This window comes from Chrysochloris asiatica, unplaced genomic scaffold (assembly GCF_000296735.1).
Source record: "Chrysochloris asiatica unplaced genomic scaffold, ChrAsi1.0 scaffold00090, whole genome shotgun sequence".
Lineage (NCBI taxonomy): Eukaryota > Metazoa > Chordata > Mammalia > Afrosoricida > Chrysochloridae > Chrysochloris > Chrysochloris asiatica.
The window spans coordinates 1,466,758-1,492,197 of NW_006408608.1; the positions used below are offsets into that span (position 1 = coordinate 1,466,758).

The 25,440-nt window shown below is 47.0% G+C and overlaps 1 protein-coding gene across 3 annotated transcripts in view; it reads right to left on the minus strand.

Moving 5' to 3' along the window:
* Positions 1–25,440, minus strand: part of PAX7 (paired box 7) — a 127,669-nt gene that overhangs the window by 68,831 nt on the left and 33,398 nt on the right. Inside the window, exon 5 of one of the 3 annotated variants that reach the window (XM_006866334.1) lies at positions 17,846–17,851. The exons of the other annotated variants lie outside the window; for them this stretch is intronic. Coding sequence (XP_006866396.1) covers positions 17,846–17,851 — 6 coding nt within the window. The remainder of the gene's footprint in view (positions 1–17,845; positions 17,852–25,440) is intronic. 3 annotated transcript variants of the gene reach the window in all.

Here is a 25,440-nt window from a genome sequence, read left to right on the forward strand (position 1 = left end):
TCCTGACAACCACAACTCCAGCCCTCCTGCCCTCAGATTCACTAGGCAGGTGGGACTGAGCCAAGTGCTCAGAGATGGGGAGAGACCCTGCCTTTGGCATCACGCACACACTTTCTCTATTTGGGAGTATGAGGAGTCCCATACTAAACAAGACAGACACAAGACCCTATTTTGGGGAAGCTTCCAATCTGAGGGAGGAAGTCTTGCACCATGCCCTTGGGAGCACTTAATCTGATGGGGGAGGTATCACCTCTGCCCTGGGGAGTGCCTAGTCCAGTGGAAGAAACACTGCTTCCAGCTGAAACAAGGTTCAGGGAAGGCAGAAAACACCATCCCCAAAGGCAGCGGGCTTTAAGGGGCAGCCACTCAGTCTAGTCCAGGCCATGTTGATGGTGGTGTGTGTGTTTTGTAGCTCTCTTCCTCCTACACTCTGTTAGCTCCCTCCAAACCTGTCAGCTTTTGCCATCACCCTGCACAGATGTCCAGCACTCTACAGTCGGTCTGCCCTTTCATTGTCTTGGCAGCCTCTTACAGAAACTTTGGAGGGTCAAGCAGCAATATTAGCCCAGTTTACAGATGTTTGATGGAGTCCCAGGGCCCACTAAGAGCAGTGATATTGAGACAAAGCCCAGGAAACCATGATGTCCACAAAGGCCGCTATTGTACAACTTAGCTACAGCAAGTCCCCCTTGGAGGGGATTCTATTTCTGATTATGAAAACCAAATTGACTTCTTTTGAACCCGTTTCCCAATCTCCCCCTACTTCCCCTTTTGCCAGAGGAAAAGCCCTGAAATGAAGTCACCACAATTTCTAGACCTATGCCCCTCTTAGGAGGCAAGACAGCCATGCCCCATCTCAGGTCCCTTGTACCCCTAGATCCATAGAAGCCAGCAGCTGCCCTACGGTTTGAGGTTCTTCTCTTAGGCCCCCACCCCCGAATGCTCCCTACCCCAACTCATGCTCTCCCCCATCCCCGCCTCCTCCAACCCAGCCTTTATTACAGTTTAACACTGGCCCGGTGTGGAGCTGTGGTAGAGAAACGAATCACATAATAGTTGATATGCGTTTTAATCAAGTAATTCGGGCAGAGCTGAGAGCTGGTGAGTGTGGGCTCAGCGTCCCTGAATACCAAACAGGCCAGGGCACAGGTCTTGGAAAATGGAAAAGTCATTTACAGCTCAGCTGGGGGTCAGTGAGCCTGGTCCTGGTAGGAGCTCTCCACTACAAACTGTTCAACCGGAACGTTCTAGCACGTGGGGCCAGCCAGCCCAGCGGACCAAACACAAGGGCAGGGCCACGGGGGGAGTCAGGCTAGTGCTCCAGATACAGCCTCTAGGACTGAGCAGGATAAAGAACCATCTCCCTACTTCCATCTCATCTACCCAAACTTCTCTTGGGTGCCCATGTCAAAGCCAACAAGGCCAGTACCAGGTATCCAGGGCAAAGACCCTGAACTTATCCTGAATACCCCGGCTACACTCTCCCTTCCTACCAGCCCAGCTTTAGTCCCTGTTAGCTCAGACTCCATCCCCACTCCACACCACCTTGGATCTGGCCCAAAGTATGTCCCCTTGGTCCCTCTCTAGACTCCCAGTACCTGCAGGCCTGTGTATAGGCTGTGCCCTTCCCCACACCTGCCTTTCGTAACCCCTCTTGCCAGGTTCAGGAGAGCAGAGCTGTGAAGACATGGGCTCTAGGTGGAGCTTCCCTGAGCTTCACATCTGTCGAATGTGGATGATAACGGGGACCACTTTCTGGTGTGGTGTTATAGAGTAAGCACTGGACTGCTAACCAAAAGACTGATAGCTCAAATCCACCAGCCGCTCCTTGGAAACCCTATCTATACAGGGTCACTATGAGTCAGAACCCATTTGATGGAACTTAACAACAACAACAATCTTCCTTCTTAAGAAGGCCTGGTATTGCAGTAGGTTGCATGTTGGGCTATTAACTGCTAGATCAGCAGTTTGAATCTCCTTGGGATAAAGATGAGGCTTTCTGCTCCCATAAACATTTGTTGTTGTTAAGTGCTGTTGAGTTGGTTCCAACCCATAACGACCCTGTATAGGGTTTCTGAGGAGCAGCTGGTGAGCTTGAACCACTGACCTTGTGGTTCAAACCGACTTTGCAGTCTGGTGCACTAACCCACAGCGCCACACCAGGACTCCCTTAAAAACCCTATACTATGAATTGAAATTCACTCCAGGGCAATGGGTTTTTTTGTTTGTTTGTTTTTGTTTTAGCCTCCTGCTTTGCTTTGTAAGGAGCCCTGGTGGTGCTGTGGGTTAGCCATTGGGCTGCTAACTGAAAGGTCAGGGGTTCAAACCCTCCAGCCACTCCAAGGGAGAAAGATTAAACGTCTTGCTATTGTAAAGATTTACAGCCACAGAAACCCTAGTGAGCAGTTCTATTTTACCCTACAGGACTCCTGGTGTGGCACTGTAGGATAAGCATTGGACCTTGAACCATTAGACCAGTGGTTCAAGCCCACTAGTTGCTCCTTGGAAACCCTGTACAGGGTCGCTATGAGTCAGAATTGATTCAACAACACGTAACAGCAACAACAACGTAGGGTCACATGAGTTGGAATTAACTCAATGACAATGGGCTTCTGGGCCCTTGCTTTGTATTTCCCACAATGCCTCTCACAGTGAGATATGCTAATTATTCTGTGCATTCTGTCTGTTCCAGCCCACCCTTTCATGACCATCACTAGAGAACAAAGAGATTGGGGGTTTTGTTTTTGTCCTTTTTGTTCACTGCTGAATCTCCTATTCTCAGCCCAAAGTGGATACTCTAATATTGGCTGAATGAATGAATGAACAAGTTAGCTTACTGAGGCACAGACACAGTGCCAGGAACAAGTGTTCAGTAAACAGTACCTTCTTTTATTCCCCTTCTGATTCAGTTGGCAAAGGGCAGAACAGCCCATGCTTATATCTGAAGGACCCACGGACCCATAACCAAATTCCTTGCCCAAAGAGCCTCCCTTGAGTTTGGGAGCATTGGCAAGGGGGAACTGCAAACTCTATGGTAGTTCTCAGCCACTGAATTCCCCCAGTTGAAGAAGAAGAAGAGAGGGAAAGGCAGAGTTGGAATGTCCAATCTTCTAAATTAAACTTTAAAAAACTTTTCCTTCTCCAGAAAATCCTGATCCCACTCCTTCAGGCTGACTGGTTTTTACTCTAAACCTTAAGTAGATAATTTGCATTACAAAATTAGAGCCCATAAGAGGTGGGCCCAAAAGCATTGACTTTAACAGCACAGTACTGCTCTTAGACACTAGAGGGCACTCTTTATGCATGCCTACAGGAAGGATGTGTGTCTAGGAAGAAGGAAGTAGTACTGCTAGAAACGGCACTGTGTAGTTGCAACACCAAAGTAACCTGGTGACATACTGGTTAAGAGTTCGGGATGGTTCAAATATACCAGCCAGTCAGCTCTGTAAAGATGAAAGCCTTGGAAACCGCTTGGAGGCAGTTCAACTCAGCTTGATAGGATCACTGTGAGTCAAATTGACTTGATTGAACCCACTCAGAGGCACCCCTGAAGACAAGGCAGCAATCTGTTTCCAAAGGTCACCTCTTGGAAAACACTATGGAACACAGTTCTATTCTAACATGCCCTAGGTCTCCATGAGTTAACATCAATTCAATGCCAACTAACAACAAGTTGTATGGATTCTGTGATAGTTAAGGTTTTGCAACAACTTGGCTGGGCCTGGATTCTCAGTGGTTTCGCAGTAAAGACATAGTAATTCCCGTGATGAGATCTAACATAATGCCGTCACCCCCATGATGGGATCTGATGGGCTCAACCCTGATCTGATTTCATTATCGTATGTTTTGTAAATTCTCACTTTTATGCTGTTAATGGGATGGATGCAATCTATAGGATTAGGTCCATCTCTTTTGAAATATAAAAGGAGAGAGAAGTGAACAGAGACAGAGGAACCCATTTACACCAAAAAAATAAAAATAAAAAAAGAACTGGGGGTAAAGTGTGTCCTTTGGACCTGGAGTCTCTTCACTGTGAAGTTCCTAGATCCAGGGAAAGACTGATGCCAAGATACATGGAGCTCTTCAAAGGATGTCAACTCACAGAGGCTGATAGAAGACAAGGACCTTTCTCCAAAGCCAGCGCTCTGAATTCAGACTTCCAGCTTCCAAAACTGAGACACCGAATTTCTGTTTATTAAAGCCATCCACATGTGGTATTTCTGTTAAAGCAGCACGAGAGAACTCAGACAGACCTACAGTTCTTTGTTCTGCACTCAGCTGTTAAGCCAAGCCCACGTCATATGTGGGAGAGCAGAAAGAGGATGTAGAAGGTTGGCACCATCAGAACGAAGGAAGGCTAGGCAGAGCAGGTTCCTGGGTGTGGACAAGAGCTTGAAGATAAAGATATTGTGACGGCTCTACTAACTTGGTCTCTCTAACATGTTCATGTCTTTGCAGCAAATGGGGAACTATGGAAGAGGGTGCAGCTTTAAATGAGGGAAGGGGAGAAGGTGGGGCATTTCAAACAGCCACCTTCAATCTCACCAACCCTAAGAGGTGTTATCATTAGCCCCATTTCATAGGTGAGGAAACTGAGGTTCAAAGGAGTTAACTAACGTGCCTAGGGTCACATAAGTGAACAGTAGAGTTACAGACATTCTGACCTCAGAGATTTCCCTCTTATCCATCCAAGCACAACTTGTGAGTTTAGCAGGAACAATTATAAAAGTAATGATTCCCACCCTCACCCCAATCTCTCTCTTCCAAAAAAAAAAATATATATTGTGACTTGGGTGAAAGTTTACAGATTGGTTTTCCATTCAACAATGCATACACATTTTGTTTCATTAGATTGTAATCCCCACAATGTAACAATATCCTTTCTACTTCCTTCCTATGCTTCCCAATTCTGTTTGGTCTTCCATCCTTCCCTTCCACCTTCTGAGCTTTGTCCCTAGGCAAATGACGCACTTTTGGTCTTCTGGTTGACTGTTCTAAGGACTACGTATCACAATTCCCTTTTACACTCTTCCTGTGATTTTAACACCATCTTGAAAATAACCACCAGTTTCCATTCCCTTTTTTACTCAGTTATTCCCATTTTTTACTTGCCTGAGTCATCTAACAAGCAGGAGGTGCTTGGTAGACAACACCATTCACTATAGTCAGTTCCTCAAAGTGTGCTTGCTCATTGGTCCTGTCCGGTAGAACATGGCGGAGGCAGCCAAGAGGAGACAAAAGAGCAGGTGGAAAGATAGAAGTTGTAGGGTCAGATAGACTGGGGTTTGAATTCTGAATCTGCCTCCAAAGAGCTATAAATGCTGGCTACATTAACACATTGTCCATTTCTTAAATGAGGATAGTATGGGAATTGGAAGGGAAGAGAAAAAAACAAAGTGTGTCCTTTCTCAAACATACATATGGCTGAGCTCTGAGACCTATGGGTGATGGGGAATTTCCGGACTGACCAACTCAAACCCCAAATGAGGTGAGCTCTCATTCAGAACAAAAGTCTGGCAGGTTCAAGCCTTGACCTGCTGTGTGACTTGGAGCATGTCACTTGTCCTTTTGGAATTTCTGTTGTTCCATCTGTCACTGGGAATATAAGAACTGTCACTCTATCAACCCATCATGGCGTTGGTACGGCTCCAAGGATGGGAACCTTAAGAAATACAATATGGTATCATTGGTAAGCGTATCATAGCCTATTCCCTGTACTAATTCAGGAAAGTTACTTCATTCCTCTGAGCTTTGGTTTCCTCATCTATTATATGAGAAAAATAACAGTATCTACCTCATAGGAGTGTCATATATGAAGGCTAAGTGGATTACTGCAAGACAAGGATTTACAGCAGTGTGTGGTACAGGGTTAATGCTCAATAGAACCAACAAATATGTCTTGGAAGCACAGCCAGAATTCTCTTTAGAAGAAAAGATGACAAGACTTTAGCTCATGTACTTTGGACATCAGGAGGGATCAAGTTCTGGAGAAGAACATCATACTTGGTAAGTGGAAGGTCAGCCAAAAAGATCGTCAAAGAGATGGATTAACACAGTGAACTGCAATAATGGGCTCAATCATTGCAACAATTTCGAGGGTGGCACAGGACTAGGCAACATTTTGTTCTGATATACACAAGGGACAAGAGCTTGAGTAGAAACCAACTTGATGGCACCTAATGACAGCAATACTGCTATTATTACTAATAGGTTGTTGTTATTGTTGTTAAGTGCCGTCGAGTCGGTTACGACCCATAGCGACCCTGTACAGGGTTTCCGAGGTTGTAAATCTTTACGGGAGTAGAAAGCCTCATCTTTCTCCCGTGGAGCAGCTGGTAGTTTCGAACTGCTGACCTTAAGGTTCGCAGCCCGATTCGTAACCACTATGCTACCAGAGCTCCTTATTACTAATATGAGGGGGCTTCAAAAAGTTCATGGAGAACATATATAGGTTTGACAGAAGATATTTGTACATTTGTATTTAACTTTGCTAGGATAAGCACTGGACTGCTAACTACAAAGTCAGTGGTTCAAACTCACCAGCCACTCCTCGGAAACCCTCTACAGGGTTTATAAGTCAGAACCAACTTGACAACACTTAACAACAGCAACAACATTGACCTTTGCTTTAAATACATCCATGAATGTAGTAGAGCATATAGGGGGCAAAGTTATGAAAACTTCTTAGACATAACCAAACACCTTGAAGGGATGAATCATGGGACTTGGAGGCTCAGGACTGTGGTCTCAGGGGACAACAAGGTCAACTGGTATAACATAGTAACAATGTTCTACATCCTGTTTTGGTGAATAGCAACTGGGGTATTAAAGTTTGTGAGTGGCCATCTAAGGTATAACTATTGGTCTCTCCCTGTCTGGAGGAACAAGAGTGAAGAAGATTAAAGACACATGGAAACAGTTAGCAAACATCAGTTCCCACGACACTGAGACCAGAAGAACTAGATGGTACTTTGCCAACTGTTCTAAAAGGGATCATATTAGAAAGTCCTAGATAGAGAGGAGAATGATGTGGAGCAAAACTCAGTACCACAGAAAAAGAACAGGCTTACTGATCTGACAGATACTGGTGGAACCCCTGAAACTATGGCCGTTAGTCACCCTTCAGGTCTGAAACTGAACTCACCCCATAGCTCAATTTTCAGTCAAACAATAGATAGATCTATAAGGGAGACAATGGCACTAGTGAAGTATGCACACCTTAAAATCATCAACCATTTGAGATCAAAAGGGCAGCATTTACCCAAGGACAGAGCTTGAAAAGGTTAGAATAAAAGGAAGAACGGAACCAAGAAAGGGAGGAAGTGAGTTAAGTGATGTTACATGGTGGGGACTTCACTCAATGGCATAAAACAAAATGTTGTATGAATTGTTGAATAAGAAATTGATTTACCCAGTTTACAACAAGAAGTTAAAACAAAATAAAGACAAAAAGTTCATGGAAAAAATCTCTTTCACGTCTACAAACTTTTTGAAGCCCTTTTGTATAACGAGGACCTATTTACTTCAGTAGTTCCCCAAAACAAGCACTTTCACCTGGCACAAAGCACAAAGGCAGTGAACGGACAAATGACTGAATGAATGAATACCTCCTTGTCATCCTTATTCTCCTATGATGGAGGCTTTGCACAAACCCAACCACAGTCTCATCCCATCCCCGGTATACACTGTCCTGGATGCAAAGTGCCTCCGGTGGGGGTGACCTCAGGTAAGCAGTCCAGCTGGAGTCCAGATGCTGGCAAACACTAAGAGTCCAAAGAGGGAGACAGATCTTCAGGAAGCTGAGGCAGGGGAGGCCTGGGGAGAGGTCTCAAAATCAGCAGAGGGGAAACAGCAGCAGCTGGGCCCAGTGGCCAAATGAAGCTGCCCCACATGGCTAGGAAAAGGCAGCTCAGTCACTGGTCCATGTCCCACAAAGCAACTGTGAAAGGACCATATGCTTGAGAAATCAAGCCTGCCAGCACTCTCCTTCTCCCCTCCTGACCCCCCTCTTATGTATCGATACCTCAATGCAGGAGCCCTGGGAGGCAGCCTAGTTGCTGCCAGTCAGAAAGTCAGTAGAGATGGAAAATGACTTCCGGACCTCGGGCCCCAGCCTGCCTCTGTCCATCTGACATCCTGCCTTCAGTCTGAGCTGTTAGGAAGGGCTGACCCTGGGCTTAAACCTGGGGCTCACCCTCCCCACAAAAACTGGGCTGTGTGATCACAGGCAGCCTGAAGTACCCTCATAGTACAACTCTAGCCCCCTGTCCACAAATCCTTTAAATCTGCAATCAAATCCCACCTGATCCATGAAACTTTCTGTAATCACCACAGCCATAGTAAACTCTCCCTGAATTCCCATAGGAAGGTTAGGTTGAGCTTCCTGAACATAGGCACTGTGTCTCTCCCTGTCAAACTGGGGACACCCCAAGGTACAAATTTGCCTCCACAATAAGACTTTCTTTAAGATGAGAATGCTATTTCTTCCATTAAACCAGACATTGCCCCAGAACAGGGTAACTGGGAACAGTTCTGTGGTTCTTAGCATTCTGGACTATTCTTAATAACAGCCCCTAATGGGAACTGTGGAGTCCTGGTGTGGCACTGTAAGATAAGCACTCTACTATAAGGTCAGTTTGAACTCCAAGGTCAGTGGTTCAAACTCACTAGCCACTCCTCGGAAACCCTACATAGGGTTGCTCTGGGTTGGAACGGACTCGAAGGTACTTAACAATAACAATGGGAACTGTAGTCATCAGCTGAATAAAGAAATCATGAACCTTGGTCATCATAGATGCACACAAGAAAACTACTCAAGGTTCCCCATAGTCATGGATTCTCTCCCAGGCTCTTTGATTTCTTTTTCTTCAAGAGTCATTTCTGTCCACCTAAGTTTCCATATATCCCTGCTTTCTCCATCTTTAAGTTGGTGTTGTTAAGTGTTGTCGAGTGGGTTCTGACACATAGCAACCCTGTATAGGGTTTCTGAGGAGCAGATGGTGAGTTTAAACTGCTGACCTTGCATTTCAAATTGACCTTGTGGTCCAGTGCATATCTCGCAGCGCCACACCAGGACACCACCCCCCCCCTAAAAAATCCTCTGAAATCTAACATTATGTTGTGTGTCAAGTTTACAGTGGAGAAGCATGTGCCCCAATAAGTAATAGTAAGCACCTGCTGGATGCCTCACAGACCCAAACTGATGAAAACAGTAGCAATCCGTATCTACTGTAATAGGAATTGCAGATGCCTCAGAATTATTCTACTGTTAAGGGGAACCACCTTCTTAAAGGTAGGCAGTGCCTGATTCTACAACTTGGGTGTGAAAACCAAGTAGAATCATTAAAAATGGAGCAAGACATTCCTTATCCCTGGGACAAGCTGCTTAAATGGAAGCCATCCACTTGCTTAGAGTCCAAAAGCTTTACTTGAGAAGCCCCCCTAAGAGAAGAGACTTAACCTTTTTAAAGATGCTAACACAGAAGCCACCACCTCCAGTTATTTCCCTACCTACTGCTACTTCCCGGAATTCCAGATTAAAACACAGATGGGCTAGCTTAGTGGTTACGAATCGGGCTGTGAACCGCAAGGTCAGCAGTTCGAAACTACCAGCTATTCTATGGGAGAAAGATGAGGATTTCTGCTCCCGTAAAGATTTACAGCCTCGGAAACCCTGTACAGGGTCGCTGTGAGTCAGAACCGACTCCACGGTACTTAACAACAACAGGTCACCGCAGAAGCATCCATCCCCCAAGCCAGTGACAGGCATCCAACACCCCAGCCAGATGAGATGACCAGCACCTTGCCTAGAGGAGGGTCCCCAGGTGGAAAGACTTGGGAGCTCTGGATTGGAACCTTGACGTTGGTCCTTGACTTTGCCTCCAACTTGCTATGTGAGCTTTGGCAAATCTAATCCCTTCTTTAAGTCCCTCATCCCAAAATAAATCATCTATCTGACTTATTTACCATTTCACCCTACAGAGCCCAGTACAGTGGCTGGCACACAGTAAGACTCAGTCAAAACCTGTGGTTGGATGGAAGTATGATTGATGGGGGTAATGAAGAGTTTCAGAAGGATTGGGATTCTAAACTGGGGGTGTACTTTGGAGTACAGAACATCTGATTTTTATACAGGAAGGGAAGAGCAAATTTTGTTATAACTCTGCCCCAGGTTAAGTCCTGTTTCCTAGTGAGCCCCAGGACCCCTCTTCCTCTCTTAGAAGAAGGAGGTGGGGAGCCTTAGCTCTCTATCTCCCCTCCCCAGTTTGTCCCCCCTCTTTCCACAGACAGCCACGGGCCTATTGTATCTCCACTGGTCTGTGGGGAGCAAGAGGACTTTCTTGGTGCATTCTCCTGCTGCCCCCTCTCCACCCTCTCTCCCCAGTAACCCCATTCTGTTGTATCCTCATCAATCTAAGGCAACCCAGCCCTCTCCAGCTGGTCTGGCTGGGCCGTTCCCAGGCAAAGCAGGTCCACTGTGGAAGGTGGTGGAAAAATGTGGACAAATTTCTGATTTGCAACACTCTGGGAAAGAGTTTATTGCCATTGTTTGAGGACGAATGTATAAATAAAGCAAGGCGAAGATTGCAGGGGAGGCTGATGAAAAGCAGAAAACGAGAAATTTTATGGCCATAAGGAGCGTACTCTGATGGTGATTTCTGAGGCACTGGACCATGGTAGTTACTTAGCCAAATGATTGCTGTGAAGCTGGGCAAGGCGGCTTATTTCTTAATTACTGTTACATATTACGTCAGGCGGACGCCCCAGCCCTGGAAAACTGGGTCCTGAGCAGACACCGGCTTGGAACTAGGATCCGGTGGTGGGATGCCAGTGGGCAATGCGAGGGCTGAGTAGGGTGTAACACCTGGATCCACCAAGGGTATGGGAACTTCTGTGCATACTGCCTCTTCCTCCTTGCCCAGGCTCCTGTCAGCAGAAAAACCACCATGAGGAGAGGAAGGCAAAGACAGTCTCCCACTTAACCTGCAAGAGGATGTTATTGATGGAGACCTGGGGAATACAGTAGAAAACAAGGCTGATACGGCCTCCAACTTTAAAAGATACTTTCAGAACACAGCTGGGGATATGAGTGTGCAAAACAGCTTAATGAACTGGACAGAAGGTGGGAGGAAGCAGGCTGTGTGGTCAGAAATGCTAGGGGCAGAGAATGGGAGAAGAGAGATCATTCTGGTGAGCTATGTCGTACCTGGGTCAGGTATGCAGTATTTGAGCCTGTTTCTTCACTTGTGAAGCAAACGGATGGGACTAAAGAATCTCAGGTTGGCTCTAATGTCTTACCAGTCAGTCTATGATTCAGAGAGGTTGTGTTTCTATTACTCTGGAAGTTTCTCAAAGGTGAGTAGTACTTAGTTTGTTGAATGCCCCCCTTTCTTTTTTTCCTGGTTCGTTTTTGCCATGTAATGCAGTCATGGAAGGAAGAAAGGGCATGATGGATTATTGAGGGCCTACGAAATACAACTAGAATCCTCCTTAGAGATGAGGAGGGGAGACTTAGGCTAGCTTACTGTGGACGTCAGGAAGGATGAAGGATCAGTTGCTAGAAAAGGGTATCATGATTGGGAAAGTCGAGGGCCGGTGAAAACAAGAGGAGTCACCAATGAGATGGATTGACACAATGTCTGAAACACTGAACTCAGCCATGCCAATGCCAATGCCATTGGCACAGGACCAAGCAATGTTGTGTTCTGTTACACACGGGGTCATCATGAGTCAAAATCAACCCTGGGGCATCTTACAAAAACAACTACGTGTCAGAAACTCAACGTGCGTCATGCCTTTTCATGGACTCCTCACAGTCAGCTCATGGGTTCAGTGTTCTTTGGCAAAGGCTCAGAAAAGTTTAGAGATTTGCGCAGTCTCACACAGATGCTAAGTTTATTTACTTTATGTAAATCAAGTTGCATCCCCAACGTCTTTCAGACCAGTAGTTCTTAAGCTTCAGCGACATCAGAAGCACTAAGGGACTTGTTGACACACAGATGACTGCTCCCACCCCCCCCACTCACCCAAGTGCTGCTGATTCAATAGGTAAGGCTTAAGAAATTGTGTTCCCAACAAGTTCTCAGGGGATGCTGGGAGAGACCAGACTTTGAGAACCATTCTTCTTAAGAAATTCAGAAAAAAATAGCAACCACAAACAAACAAAACCCATCCTACAGCAAGGAAACAAGAGCCCAGACAAAAACCACACAGACAACACTACTTCCCTATTATCAGGATGGTCCCACCCCCTTATGATTCTAAAACCTTGAAGCTATGCTACACTGGGGAAGAAGATGTCCAGTCAGTGGTCTCTGTAGCCCCAGTCAGTGGTCTCTGCTCCTGAAACGTGCCATGGTTGCTAGGACATCGGGTTAGTTACCAGACCACAGACTAGGAGGCTTGGAGCCCTAACAGACAGAGGCTCAGCCTGGTCTTCTCCCCTTAACCTCTAGGTCCATAGTTCACCCCTTTCTCTGTATCTGGGCTCCTTACCTAAATCCTCCTTCTGATACCCGACCATCTTTCCCTTTGCCTGCAGCAGTCAAATGCGTCACCAGAATTTGCAAGGGGAAAGGGCTGTCACAGTATTAGGAGAATGCCCTTTCTATGACTGAAGTCCAGAAACACACCTGGCACCTGCCTCCTGCTAGAACAATTCAGAACAGCAACGTTTCCTCTCTGCAAGGACAAGGATTTTCATCTGCTTTGTTCGTTGCTTATCCTCAGAACCCATGGTAAATGCTCAACACATACTTGTTGAATGAATAAATGAACAAATGAATTGTTGCGTTATGTGTGTCCAGAATGGAACCCTGGTGGTGCAGTGGTTAAAGAGCTCACCTGCTAACTGAAAGAATGGTGGTTCAAACCCACCAGCTGCTCCGTGGGAAAAAGATGTGGTAGCCTATTTTCATAAAGATTACAATCTTAGGAACCCTATGGAGCAGTTCTAGTCTGTCCTATAGGGTCACCATGATCCATGGCAATGGGTAGAGGCCCAGATCTGTGCAATGTTCTAACAGACGTCTCCGACAGTTTGCTCTCCAAATCAACATGAATGTTGATGAATATGTTAGGACCATCTTGCACAATAATCTCATTAAAGATGTATTTATGCAATGCCAGGCACCTGGCCCCACACTGAAAGGCCCAGCTAACCAGCTGAACAGTTCCAAGAGGTCCAGACCATCAACATTCTGTAAACCAACATGCAGGTACTCCACTGAATTCTCCCATCTGCACCCAGATGTTTGAGCCACTCAGAAGCAGCTTAAATGCAAATGGAGCATCTTAATGACGCCTGAAAAATAGACCTCCACTCCCGGTGGAACCCCTCACCCACCCTGGACTTGGAGCATCCTGACCCAAAGACTGGAGCATCTTTGTAAATGGGTGGCTGGAGGGAGCCGCTTTTTAAAGGAGTTAAAATCCAATTTGATCCTCTGCTTACGCCTTTTCTAGTTTGATGTGGTTTTTGATTAAAAAAAAATTTTTTTTTTGATCAATAAAAATAAAATCTTTTTCTCACACCCTGGGGGCAATTATTCCACTGAGCCTGGTTTGCTGAATCTTGATAGAATAAATAATGCTGTTTTCCCCAAATGTGGCCAGCCATAGGTTCATTATATTAAAAAAAAAAAAAAAAAAAGCAGGGAGGTGTTGGAATCTGAAGACATGCTGGTCCTTAGAAGGCAAAATCAGGTTTCTGATATTTAGAGATTGACAACACTGTCTCCTCTAAGGAGCTGAGGGAAGGGAGACTGGCATTCTGGAACCAGGGGTCTTCTCTTATGGAGTGAAGTTCTCCTCTGACACACATGGGGTCACCATAAGTCAGAGTAGAGTCACGGAAACCGGATACCGACTACCAATTACTCAGCTTTGTGCAGATAATCAGCACAGTCTTCACAACACCAAGAGCTTGTAGACACTGACAGTAAATCAATTCTAAGGATGAGACTCAGAGGCAGATAGTGACTTACTCAAGGCCACACTGCTCTACAGGGCAATACCAGGATGTAAACCATCAGGAGTCTGAACTCAGGCCATGGAGTCTTTGCCACCCCACCTGCTCTAAGCAAAGCCCTGGAAACAGGACATTCACACATCAGTATTTCTATATTCCTCTACCTCCTTTTCCCCAAGTGTCAACCTGTGCTAGTTCCAAATAGTACCAAGAGGACATGCTTTAAGGCCAACGCTCTGTGCCTTGGGGCTGCATCTGGAAGTAGGGGCTGCAACATCCATCCAAGACAAGCATAGATATAATGGGAAGGTGCTGGATTCTGTGCTTTATGAAACAGAAGTGGGAAGACACATATGGCTTTGTCAACTGTTAGTGACCAAGCTGTATGTGTTCATGTATGTGGGTGCAGGCTTACAATTCTGGGAACCATTAGTTTCTGTTGTATATTTCCGAACAAAAAAGCAGATCTTTTATTGACAGATTCTTAGGCATACCCTAAGTGATACTGGTGATTCAGTGATAAAAATTCTCTCCTTCCGGGTTAGATTCCCAATCAACACATCAGCTATGGAGCCACCACGCATCTCCCCACAGAGAGCTGACAGGTTTCAGTGGTACTTCCAGACTAAGACAGACTAGGAAGATTTCAATCTACTTTTGAAAATCAGCCAATGAAAACCTTGTTGTTGTTATGTGCCATGGAGTTGGTTCCGACTCATAGCGACCCTATACAGGGTTTCCGAGGCTGTAAATCTTTACAGGAGCAGAAAGCCTCATCTTTCTCCCATGGAACAGCTGGTAGTTTCAAATTGCTGACCTTAAGGTTCGCAGCCCAATTCGTAACCACTACACTACGTAGATCCTTAATGAAAACCTTAGAGAGTATAATGTTGTTGTTGTTAAGTACTGTGGAGTCAGTTCCAACTCATAGTGACCCTGCACAGGGTTTCCGAGGCTGTAAATCTTTATGGGAGCAGAAAGCCTCATCTTTCTCCTGGTAGTTTTGAACTGCCAACTTTCAGGTTAGCAGCATGATTCGTAACCACTATGCTACCAGAGTTCCTCAGAGAGTATAATAGTCTGTTCTGAAAACAGTCATGGGATGGTGCAAGACCAGGCAGTGTTTTGTTCCATTGTGCATCGAACTGCCATGAGTTGGGGGTTGTTGTTAGGGGCAGCTAAAACCAACAACAATACATACTCTGAAGGGGGTGAGTGGCTTGGCAACCTCAGAGGCGGTAATACCAGGAGGCTACAGGACCTGTTTGCTAAATTCAGAATGGTGATGAAGGAAGAGATAAAGATGGTGTGATGAGAGATTCTAGAAACAAAGAGGATTGTTGGGATGCTGGGCATGAGGAGGGTGTTTGTGTTGGTGGTGAGGAAGCTGGGAGCCACGGTGACTGAAGAAGAACACAAACATTCATTGAGTGCCTGGTATCTGTCCAACTCAGCTTATAAATCTTCCCATTTCATCCACCAAGGAAGTGTGTGATTTGAGATTCGAATCCAGACCAGCTGAGCCCTTCTTGAGCCTGGGAGGTAAAATGTCTCATCGGGATTGTAGTCCAAGGCCTAACTCATGTCCTCACACAGCTCTCGGCCCACCCAGCCCCAAACTCCGGCTTTCATCCCTTCCCAAAGCCGGCCTGGGCCGCCTGCCCTCTAATTAGATTCCCCTGGAAATAAGAGTGCATTGTACGGTTCTGCTAAAGGCAAACTGATTTTACAATTCCTTTTCTTTCCTCCTCTTTAATAACTCACAATGTCTCAAGGAGGTTTTACTTATGGGCTGCAAGCTGAAAAATTATTCTGTCTCTCACACACTCATTTTTCTCTTGAGGAAAATTGAAAACTGGATTTCGCTGCCATCGTTGGCCCCCTCTCTTTGCCTACCTTGTGCCTGGAATACTCTAGTCCTTCCCAAATCGCTTCCTTGGCCCTCCTCTACCTTCTCTACCTCGAAAGCAAGCCCCCTGCCTTTCTGTCCCACAGCTTGGAAAGGCTGGCAGGACTGAAGGAGCTTGGGGAAGGAGCTTGGGAACAGTGAAGGGTCTTTCAAAAGTTGAGCAGGAGGAAGGATGCCCTGGGGAGGGGGAGGAGAGTGGTTTGCACCACTTTGAGATGCATTTGCCTCCAGAGAACTGGATGGGCTCCAGCACTTTTGAGGGAGGAGTTGGGTGAATTCGGGGCCTTTATTGGTCCCATCAGGTTCCCGTTAAGTGTCAGGGAGTAAATTATAAACAAATGGGCCCCATTTCCATTTCTGAAGGCGTCTTTAGCCCGGCTTGGCCCTCCATGTTTAGGGGTACATCCTCTTAAGTGGTGCCTGATGGGACGAGGAGCCAGGTGGGTGCAACCTGGTATCACCCTTGTCTGGGCTGTTGTCTGCAGCAGCCCTCCAGGTCCTAGAGCCAACTGAGGTTTCCATGTGACAGATGGACGGATGGACAGCCGCCTGGGGAGCTGCAGATTTAGGCCCTGAACTGACAGACAGGTTTCACGCATTAGGGTTTGGGAGCTCTGGCCCCAGGGATGCTGGAGAACAAGGCTGGGCTGAGGACTGGGCGGAGGGGGTGGCTGGCATGGCTTTAGCCTGGGCTGAGAGGGTGGGGATGAGGGTGTGGGGCCTGGGAACTCAGGACATGAGGAACAGAATGTCATTGGCTTCCTGAGCTGGGCAGTGCAAAGCCCCTATCCCCACCTACCGCAATGCCATTACAGGGTGGTGGTGTGAGTGGAGGGAAACTCAGTCACATCCGTACAAATAACTTAGACCATCTTCTGGGCACCAAGCTACAGGCCTTGTTACATCACTTAATCCTGACAGCAGCTCCTTGAGGTAGGTATTACCCTCATTATCCCCTCCACCCCTGCCCTCCCTCCCCATTTTATAGACCAGGACTCCAAAACGTCAAACCTCTGTGACCTCATGGTGCCAGAATAGAACTGTGCTCCACAGGCTGGTGTTTTCATGGATGGTTTCTATGGAATTAGACTCTGGATGGACTAGAACAGTCAACCTTGTGGCTAGCAGCCAAGGGTGTTAACCATTTGCTCTACCCAGGGACTCCCCTGAAATGCAGAGATATAATCACCTTCAGTAATAACAGCTCCCAGTAACAGCACTGTTAAGGGCTCTTTGTGCTTGTACTCATTTTACCGAGGCAACAATATTGCAAGTATAATTACTGCATTTACAGGTAAAGAAATCAGGCCTCAGAGAGACCAAGTTCCATTCATCGCTATGCTTACAAAGATTGTAAGGGACAGAATCTGGGATCAAGCTCGGGTCTGGCATGGCCTGGACCTCCCTGTTTCAGTTAGTGTTTCCATAGGAACTTGGTCTCAAGTGTCAGAGACTTCCCTTGATACATCAAGAGTCTCAGTCACTTCAAGCTAGTAGCAGCCTGAAAGATTGCTTAGTCCCACCCCATTGTCTTACAGATGAGAAAATTAAGCCTAGAGAGGGCCTGGGACTGGCCAGAGGTCACCCAGTTGGGACTGGTTCCAGAGAACCCCCAGACAATCTCAGGATGTATCAGCAAGGGGTGGAAGGTGGTCTACAGTAGGTCTTCCCAGAGAGGGACCCACTGAGAAGCCTGTCAGTCAAGCACTGTTTTAATGGATGTCCTGAAGACACGGATGCAGATGCCAATTCTAGAACTCCAAAGAGGACCTGGAGTCACTGCTGAGGCTAGAGTAAGCAGCAGAGGTCTTGCTGGTTTTTGATCTGCAGCAAGAGGGAGTGAAGTCAGACCAAAGAAAGAACTCCACTGCAAGCTTAGAAGTGTCATGGCTGCCAGTTCCCAATCTGAAGTGATGGCTAGCTAACTAGGGATCCAGAAGCATCATTCTTCTGCCTCTGAATGGAACCAGAGGCTGCCAGGGAGACAGGACTTTGGAGAGAGAGCACTGGGGGTATGGATGCTGGGTAACCTGGGGTTGGTCGGCTAGCCTCTCTGAACCCCAGCATCCAGGAGTCAAGCAAATGTAAGGCCAAAGCAAGTATCTGGAGAAAGGGGAGGGGAAGGAAAGCTACTTTCCCAAGGGCCCCAAGGAAAACTGACACAGACTTGCCACATCCTGGTGGGCCCTGACATGTTGCAGGAAGAAACTTGAGGAAGCGGGCCTGACCTGGGAAGGGAGACGTTGCCAGCCAAGGTGGCTGAGTCACTGTTTGCTGAAGGTTACCTAAGATGCATCCAAACAAGAACCAGCCGGGGTCCTCCTTCAGGGCCTCTAGACATGCCCAGCTGCCCCAAACCAGGACAAAGGCAACTGTCCTTCTGGGGAAAGACATGCTCATCCAAGAAGCTACCTGTCCAGAGAAAAGCTTTGATAGCTGTGTGTAAAGTACCTGGTACCTAGTTGTTGTTGTTGTTAAGTGCAGTCAAGTTGGTTCCAACTCATAGCAACCCTGTAGAGGGTTTCTGAGGAGCGGCTGGTAGGTTTGAATTGTCAATCTAGTAGGGGCTCCATAAATGGAAACCCTTGTGATTTTAACAAGCATCCAATGAGCCCCCACTAGCTGCCAGACACTTCCCCGCATGTTCTTCCTTCTAACCTGTTTGGCAGCTTGACAAGATGGCTCTGTTGTCCCTGTGTTTTTTCAGGTGAGGGCACTGGAGCTTGCATGGCCTGGCTCCAGCATCCATGTGTCTGGAACATGCACAGTCTGTCTCTGAACTAGAACTTGGCAACGGCTGCTCATCAGTATCCTCACGGAGAGCTTTTAAAAACCACTGCTCCCCTCCCCTGAAATTCTGATTTCATTGGTCTGGGGTACAGTTTGGCTACTGAGATTTTGAGAAACTCCCTATGTGATGCTCATGTGGGACCAGGTTCAGAATTGCTGCTCTGGGCAACTGGCTTTTGCATAAAGTGTTACCATCTCCCATTCAGCCCCAGATGCAGTATGGTTAGCAGACTGGTGGTGAGGGCAAGGTGAACATTTCAGAGGAAGGGGAGGGCTGGGGGCTGGCAAGTGGACATGTGCCCCATTGGCCTTGGCTATGATGAGCAAAGACTGTATCCTCCTTGACCCTGGGTGGACTGGCTTAGGGACAGGCATCCCAGCCAAGGCTGACAGATGATGGCAGGAGTTCCTGGGGTTGGGCTGCGGAGGTCATTTACACTATCCCCCTGCCTCTACAGCATGCTCAGAGTTATTTCCAGTGGTCCTTAAATCCCCCCAAAATAAGTTCCCACACCACCTCTCGGATCTCGTGATCTGTTCAGGAGCATTCCTTATGTCTAATCTCAGTCCTGCTTGTCCCTGTACCATCCCACTGTTAAATGGAGACCTGGCTTCTTAGGAGAAAGTCTCCCTTTGGGGGGCTACTTCAGAGTCAAGGGTGTGTGTACACGGAAATCGCCTTCCTTCCTTATGAAGGATGGAGGTAAACCAAGCACAGACACGCACAGATGAAACTTTGAAACCCCTTCCCTTCCTCTAGAATTTTACAGTCAACCAAGAAAATGGAGGCAGGTATTATTAAGTGTGCTCAATTTACAGACAGGGGAAACAGGCACAGAGAGGTAAAGCAGCTTGTTCGAGGTCACACAGTCAACTATGGAAGGGTCAGGACTCAAACTCAACTCTGTTGCTGAGGCAGGGTCAAGCAACTGAGGTCTCATTGTCTTCTGATCTGCAGCAAGAGGGAATGAAGTCAGACCAAAGGAAGAACTTCCCACCTCTGGTAGACTGCAAGTGCTAGAATCAGCTCTTATGATGAAACAGTAGAATGTCTCAGGGGTCTTTCTCAGTGACCCCAGAGGACCCTCACTCTCTAAGTTGATCACAGGAGCCAAGCTCCCAGATGCCCTCACAGCCAAGCAGTCTGAATTTTTCCCCAGGTGAGTCGGATGGGAAATTCAATCCTGTTTCCTTTTCTCTGAATCTGCCAAAAGCTTGTTTGCTCTGAGAATGCCGAGAGGCCCGTGAGGCCTTGGCTTCCTCGGTTTCAAATCATTGACTTTCAAAGCTTGTCTTCGGGTGGAAGGTTGCCACACACCACCTGGTTGAAGGGTTGAACCCTGACGACTGTGCCAGGGAACAGGGACATGTCCAGGTTGTGGGATTGGCCAGCTGCCTTCCACAGTTGCTCTCCAGGCCCCACTGACCCCCTTCCCCACCCTTAGCCTTTCCCACAGTCACTTGGATGGCATCATGTTTACTTAGATCAGAGGGTGAGCTGGTGAGGCTGCAGGTCCCCTGGGTCCCTGAAGAGCCTGTGGATGAATGTTAGAAAGAATACGGCACTTGCAGGTGTCTTCATCTGTGCATTTGCCCGTCTGGGACTCTAGGTGCAGAGGATGCTTCCCTCCAACTTCTCAAGAGATCTGGAGAGCATCCAGGGGCTCTCTCCCGCTAGACACTGACCTGACCACTCTGTACATTGTAGGGGTGGCAGGGCGCATTTCCCCCCCAAGGTAAATTACTGTTTTAAAACAAGATAAGTTGACTTGACGCCATCTGGAAGTTAAGGAGCACTGGTGGCACTATAAGTTAAGCACTGGGCTGCTAATTGCAAGGTCGGCAGTTCAAACTCACCAGCCGCTCCTTGGGAGAAAGATGAGGCTTTCTGCTCCTGTAAAGATTTGCAGCCTCAGAAACCCTATACCAGGTTGCTATGAGTGGGAATTGACCAATGGTTGTGGGTTTGATTTTAGTTTATAGGGAAAAGAAGCACAGAAGAATTACTTCCTTGCTATCTTGTTTTCGGTAGGAAAATGTCACCACCTGAGCCTGCCCATGCTTAGGCACAAGACCACTTCATTCCTTGTCTTCCTCATGCTACCAGAGACTGAGGAGGACACCTGCCCTGGAGTGCTGTGAGCGCCATCCAAGACTCAGAGCTGGGACATTCTCAACCCCTCTCCGTCTGTCCTGACAATAGAAACAATATGCTGCTAGCTAACATTTACTGAGTGTTTATGGTGTACCAGGCTCTCTGCTCAACTCTTCATCCATCTCATCCTCACAGCCACCCTATAATAGAACTCCATGTTGCATACAAGGAAACAGGCACAGAGAGTTGATTCAATTTTCTCAAGGACACACAGCAGAATCAAAACAGGATCTCGGATCTAGCTGACTCCAGAGTTCTAAGGCTTACCAGCCACACTGCCATGTTTAGGATCCCTGGATCCAAAGTGTGGCATCTTCTGCCAGGTCCCACCAAAAAGGCTCAAACGTTCACTAGGAAAGGTAAAGCACTCTTTTGTTCCCCTCAGGATCTGGGGTTCACTCACTCTATCTTGAGGGAACAGACCCTGGAATGAAAAGTTTTGAGGCGAGCAGATGAGGTAACAGGTCCGGAACCTGCCGTCCACTCCTCAGGGCCTCATGTTCCTCCTCTGGAAAATGAGAGGATGGCGTTAGATGGCCCCAAAGCCTCTACCTTGCCTGGGGTAGGATACTCCATGACACCGAGTTACTGACATCACTCTGTGTCTCAGTTTCCCCATGTGTAAAGCAGGGTAGCAAGGGCAGTTCACAAAGGGCTGTGACGCCAACACAAGTCACGGGACCTGGAGGAGCTTTGTGTAATGTGTGAAGTGTGAGGTACCTGCCGCATAAGAAGACTGAGCTGACTGTGTAGCTGTCACCTCAGCCCAGACTTTGTCCTCCCTTTCCCAGATCACCCCATCCCCATTTGTCATGCCTCCTAGATTCCTCTGTGTTTGGAAGGCTCTCAACAGTTGGGAAGGAAAAACCCAGATGTGGCTAAGGCCATGTGAGAGCCAGGAGAGGGGTCACCACTGCCTCGGAGGAATGAGATTATCTTTCTAGCAAAACGGAATCTGCCCTGGCCCTACCACTAATTAGCTGTGTGACCCTGAGCAAGTCACTTAACCTTTCTGGGACCTCTGCCCCTCCATCTGAGAAAGTGAGAGGGTCAGACAAGATGTTTCCAGAGCTAACATCCATGGAGGGTCTGAGGTAGGGGAAGTTTCTTTTCAGCTGCAATTCCAAATTCCTTCTCCAGTGATCTGAGAGAGCTGCGAGTTTTAAGATCCTAGGCTGGAAAAAAGGATAGCAGCCTGGTCCCCACTTTGTTAATACCAGTGGACATGGTGGGGGCTTTCTAAACCTCCCTCCCTGCTCTGTTCTTTCCCATTAGAAGGGAAAAAAGAGAAGCCCAGGATAAGAGGGTACCATATTGGATGGGCTGGTAACAGCTGGCTTTAACTTCAAGGGTATGTTAAAGTCACACAGCTGTTCCTGCCTGTTGGGGACAAGATTTGGACTGCTTTCACCAGAGGGCCACGCTGAACTGTATAGTTGTATTTCAGGATGGGGCCAGATCCCCACATATCCCAGAATCTTCCAAAGGAAATTGAGATAGAAAACCCCAATTCAAATTCCAACTTGACTCCTTTCTAGCTGGAGTCCTGAAGAGATCATCCCACATCTCTGGTCCTCAGTCTTATTGTCTGTAAAATAGGGGCAGCAATGGCTCCCTGAGTGAACAGATGGAAGTCACTAGCACAAGGTCAGGCTTATCAATGTTCACCCATCAGCCTGACAATGAGATGCTGAGGAGCAAGCAACTCACCTACCACAATGTCCTGGACACCTAACTGACCGGTTAATTTTACAACAGCGTATATTGCACCGTCTCACTTTGTCTAAAGAAAAATGGCACCTATAGATGTGTGTATTTCTTTGCAGCAAAATATCTAGAAGATTGTTATCATTGTTGTTGTTGTTAATTGCCTGCCGCCAGATTCTCTCCTATTCATGATGAGGTTATACAAAGTGAAACGTTATACCAACTTCATGAGTGTTGGCATGTTTGAGTCCATTGTTATGGTAGGAAGGTGAGACTTTTGAATTATTTGTGATGCTTAACTCTGGGGAGTGAGAAGGAAGGGATGGCTTAATTTCTTTTCTTTTCTTTTACTTTATATACTCTTTTCGAGTCTCTGGGTGATGCAAATGGTTAAAGCGCTCAGCTGCTAACCAATAGGTTGGAGGGTTGAGTCCACCGAGGGGCACATTAGAAGAAATGCCTGTCAATCTACTTCAGAAAAGTCAGCCATTGCAAACCCTATGGAGCACAGTCATGCTCTGACATACAAAGAGCCAGAACTCTTCTACCCTACTGCCATCAAGTCCATTCCAACTCCTAGCGACCCTGCATAGGATTTCCGAGGCTGTAAGTGTTTATGAGAGCAGAAATTCTCATCTCTTTTTGAGGAGCAGCTGGTGGATTCAAACTACTGACCTTGTGGTTAGCAGCCCAATAGGTAAACACACTAAATTACCAGGGTTTCTTCTGAACTCTTTCAATGCCAGAAACATTTTCAGAGTAAGCATGCAATCCCTTCATAAAACAAAAACAAAAAAAATAAGAAAATGTTTCTGAATGTTAAACCCAAGCAGAAGTCCAACCTTAGTTGCAGCCTCTCTCACTGGGAGAGAGAATGAATGATAGAATGGATGAACAAAAAGATCTCCTAATGAATCCTGGAGTGGTGCCATAGGATAAGCACTCAACCCCAAGGATGGTTTGAACCTCAAGGTCAGCAGTTCAAATTTACCAGCCGCTCCTCAGAAACCCTATACAGGGTTGCTATGAGTTGGAAATGACTGGATGGCACTTAACAAAAGCAACAATGAGATCCTTAGAGATCTCTACTAACATAATGGCTGGTGGGGCAAACCCATTCAACAGTACTACAGAAGAAAGACCTGGTAATTTGCTTCTGAAAAGATTACAGCCAAGAAACCCTTATTGAGCAGCTCTGCTCTGTAGCACATGGAGTGATCGCAAGTCAGGATCTGCAGGTTTGAGAGTTTGAAATGTTATCTTCATCACTTTGCATTAATTCACACACATCCTTCTAAGTGGTTGGGGCAGGGGCCACCTTGAGGCTCATTTTGAAGACAAAGTCACGTAGGCTCAGAGAGGACACATGACATGCCCGGAGTCCCTGTCACATGCTTCAGATGTTTTCATAGCGTCCCCATAGAGGGTTTCTGTGGAGTGGCTGGTAGGTTTGAACCATCAACCTTGCAGTTAGCACTCCAATGCTTATCCTACAATATCACACCCAAATTTTTCTCTGATGGAGTACAGGGGTGGGTGTGGGTCCTCTCCAGTCTGTCAGCAGCTCTCAAAGGAAAGTGTCTTCCTTGGTCCCTGAGTACCCACCCTTGACCCAGCCAAGTACCAGTCTACCTTGGCCAGCCCCAGACAGAGACAGGGGCAAAAATATAAATATTTGGAAAGGCTGGCACCCGCCCTCCTCCCCTGGAAATGTTCTTTGATTTCAAAACAGGCTGGTGTGTAAAAGCAATCAGACTTTCTGTGTCCATAAACTACACAGGCAGCCACTTTACATCCCCTCCTCCCCAGTCCTCCGCCCACCCCTTGCCACTTGAAGGCTCAGACAGGGGGCAGGGCTAGTGGCATTATCCTGGGGTAATTAATTGCAGTAATTGAGGGCTGTTCTAAGCTTCAAAGACCTGGCGGGGCTGTAGGAACTCAGCTCAGGCTCCTGTGTGGAGGCAGAAAGCTGGCCTCTGGCACCTGCAAACAGGATGGGAGCACCTAACCTGTGCCAGGCACATGAGAGGGGGCTGTTGTTAGCTCTGTTTTACAGACCAAGAGACTGAGGTAGTTTCTTATCTGAGGTTACAGAGATACCACAAGGTAAAAGGCTGAGTTGGGACAAGAAACTGGCCCAGTGGTGGCTTCCAGCAGACTTGAAGGGAAAGCTGGAATAGGCCATTCCCGTCTCCCAAACTGTTTTCCTATCAAGAAAATGGGGGCAGATTGAAGCCCCCAAAAGATGTAGACATGCTCAAAGCAGACTTGGGGTGGGCAGTGACAGTGAGCGGGAGCTGAGATGGGAATTTCTAGAAAGATACATAGGGCATGCAAGCTTAAGAAAAATCAAGATAGAAAAATTTGGAAAAGATTTTCCATCTCACAGCTCCTAAAGCCAAATTGCTCATTCCCAGTGCCCCCCACCAGCATGGCACCTGTCACATTGAATGGGAGGCATCTCTGCTTGCCTGTCTTCCCATCCTTCAGGGGTCCCTGAGGGTAGGGATATCCCCACGTTGTTCTCTGTGGCAGCACAGTACCTGGTATTTAGTTAGTGTTCAACAAAGCATTTGGTGATGACCTGACAATCCAATATCAGTTACTTCTATCTCCAGTCATGTCACCCCCTGCCCCAGTTCTGTCCCTCTACTTTATCAAGCATCACCACCTTTTCCCTGAAGCACTACTGAGCCCTTACTACATGCCAGGTCTGTCTGAAGTTCTTTCACCTGCATTATTTCATTTAGTGTTTACAAAAATACTATGAGGAAGATATCTGTAGCTCCATTTTACAGTTGAGAAAACTGAGGCTCCAAGGGAGGAAATATCCTTCTTATGTGGGGGTCAGATGCCCCAGTTCTTCCTCCCTAGCTCTCTCCTCCTTATGATTCTCCTTCGACCCTCCAC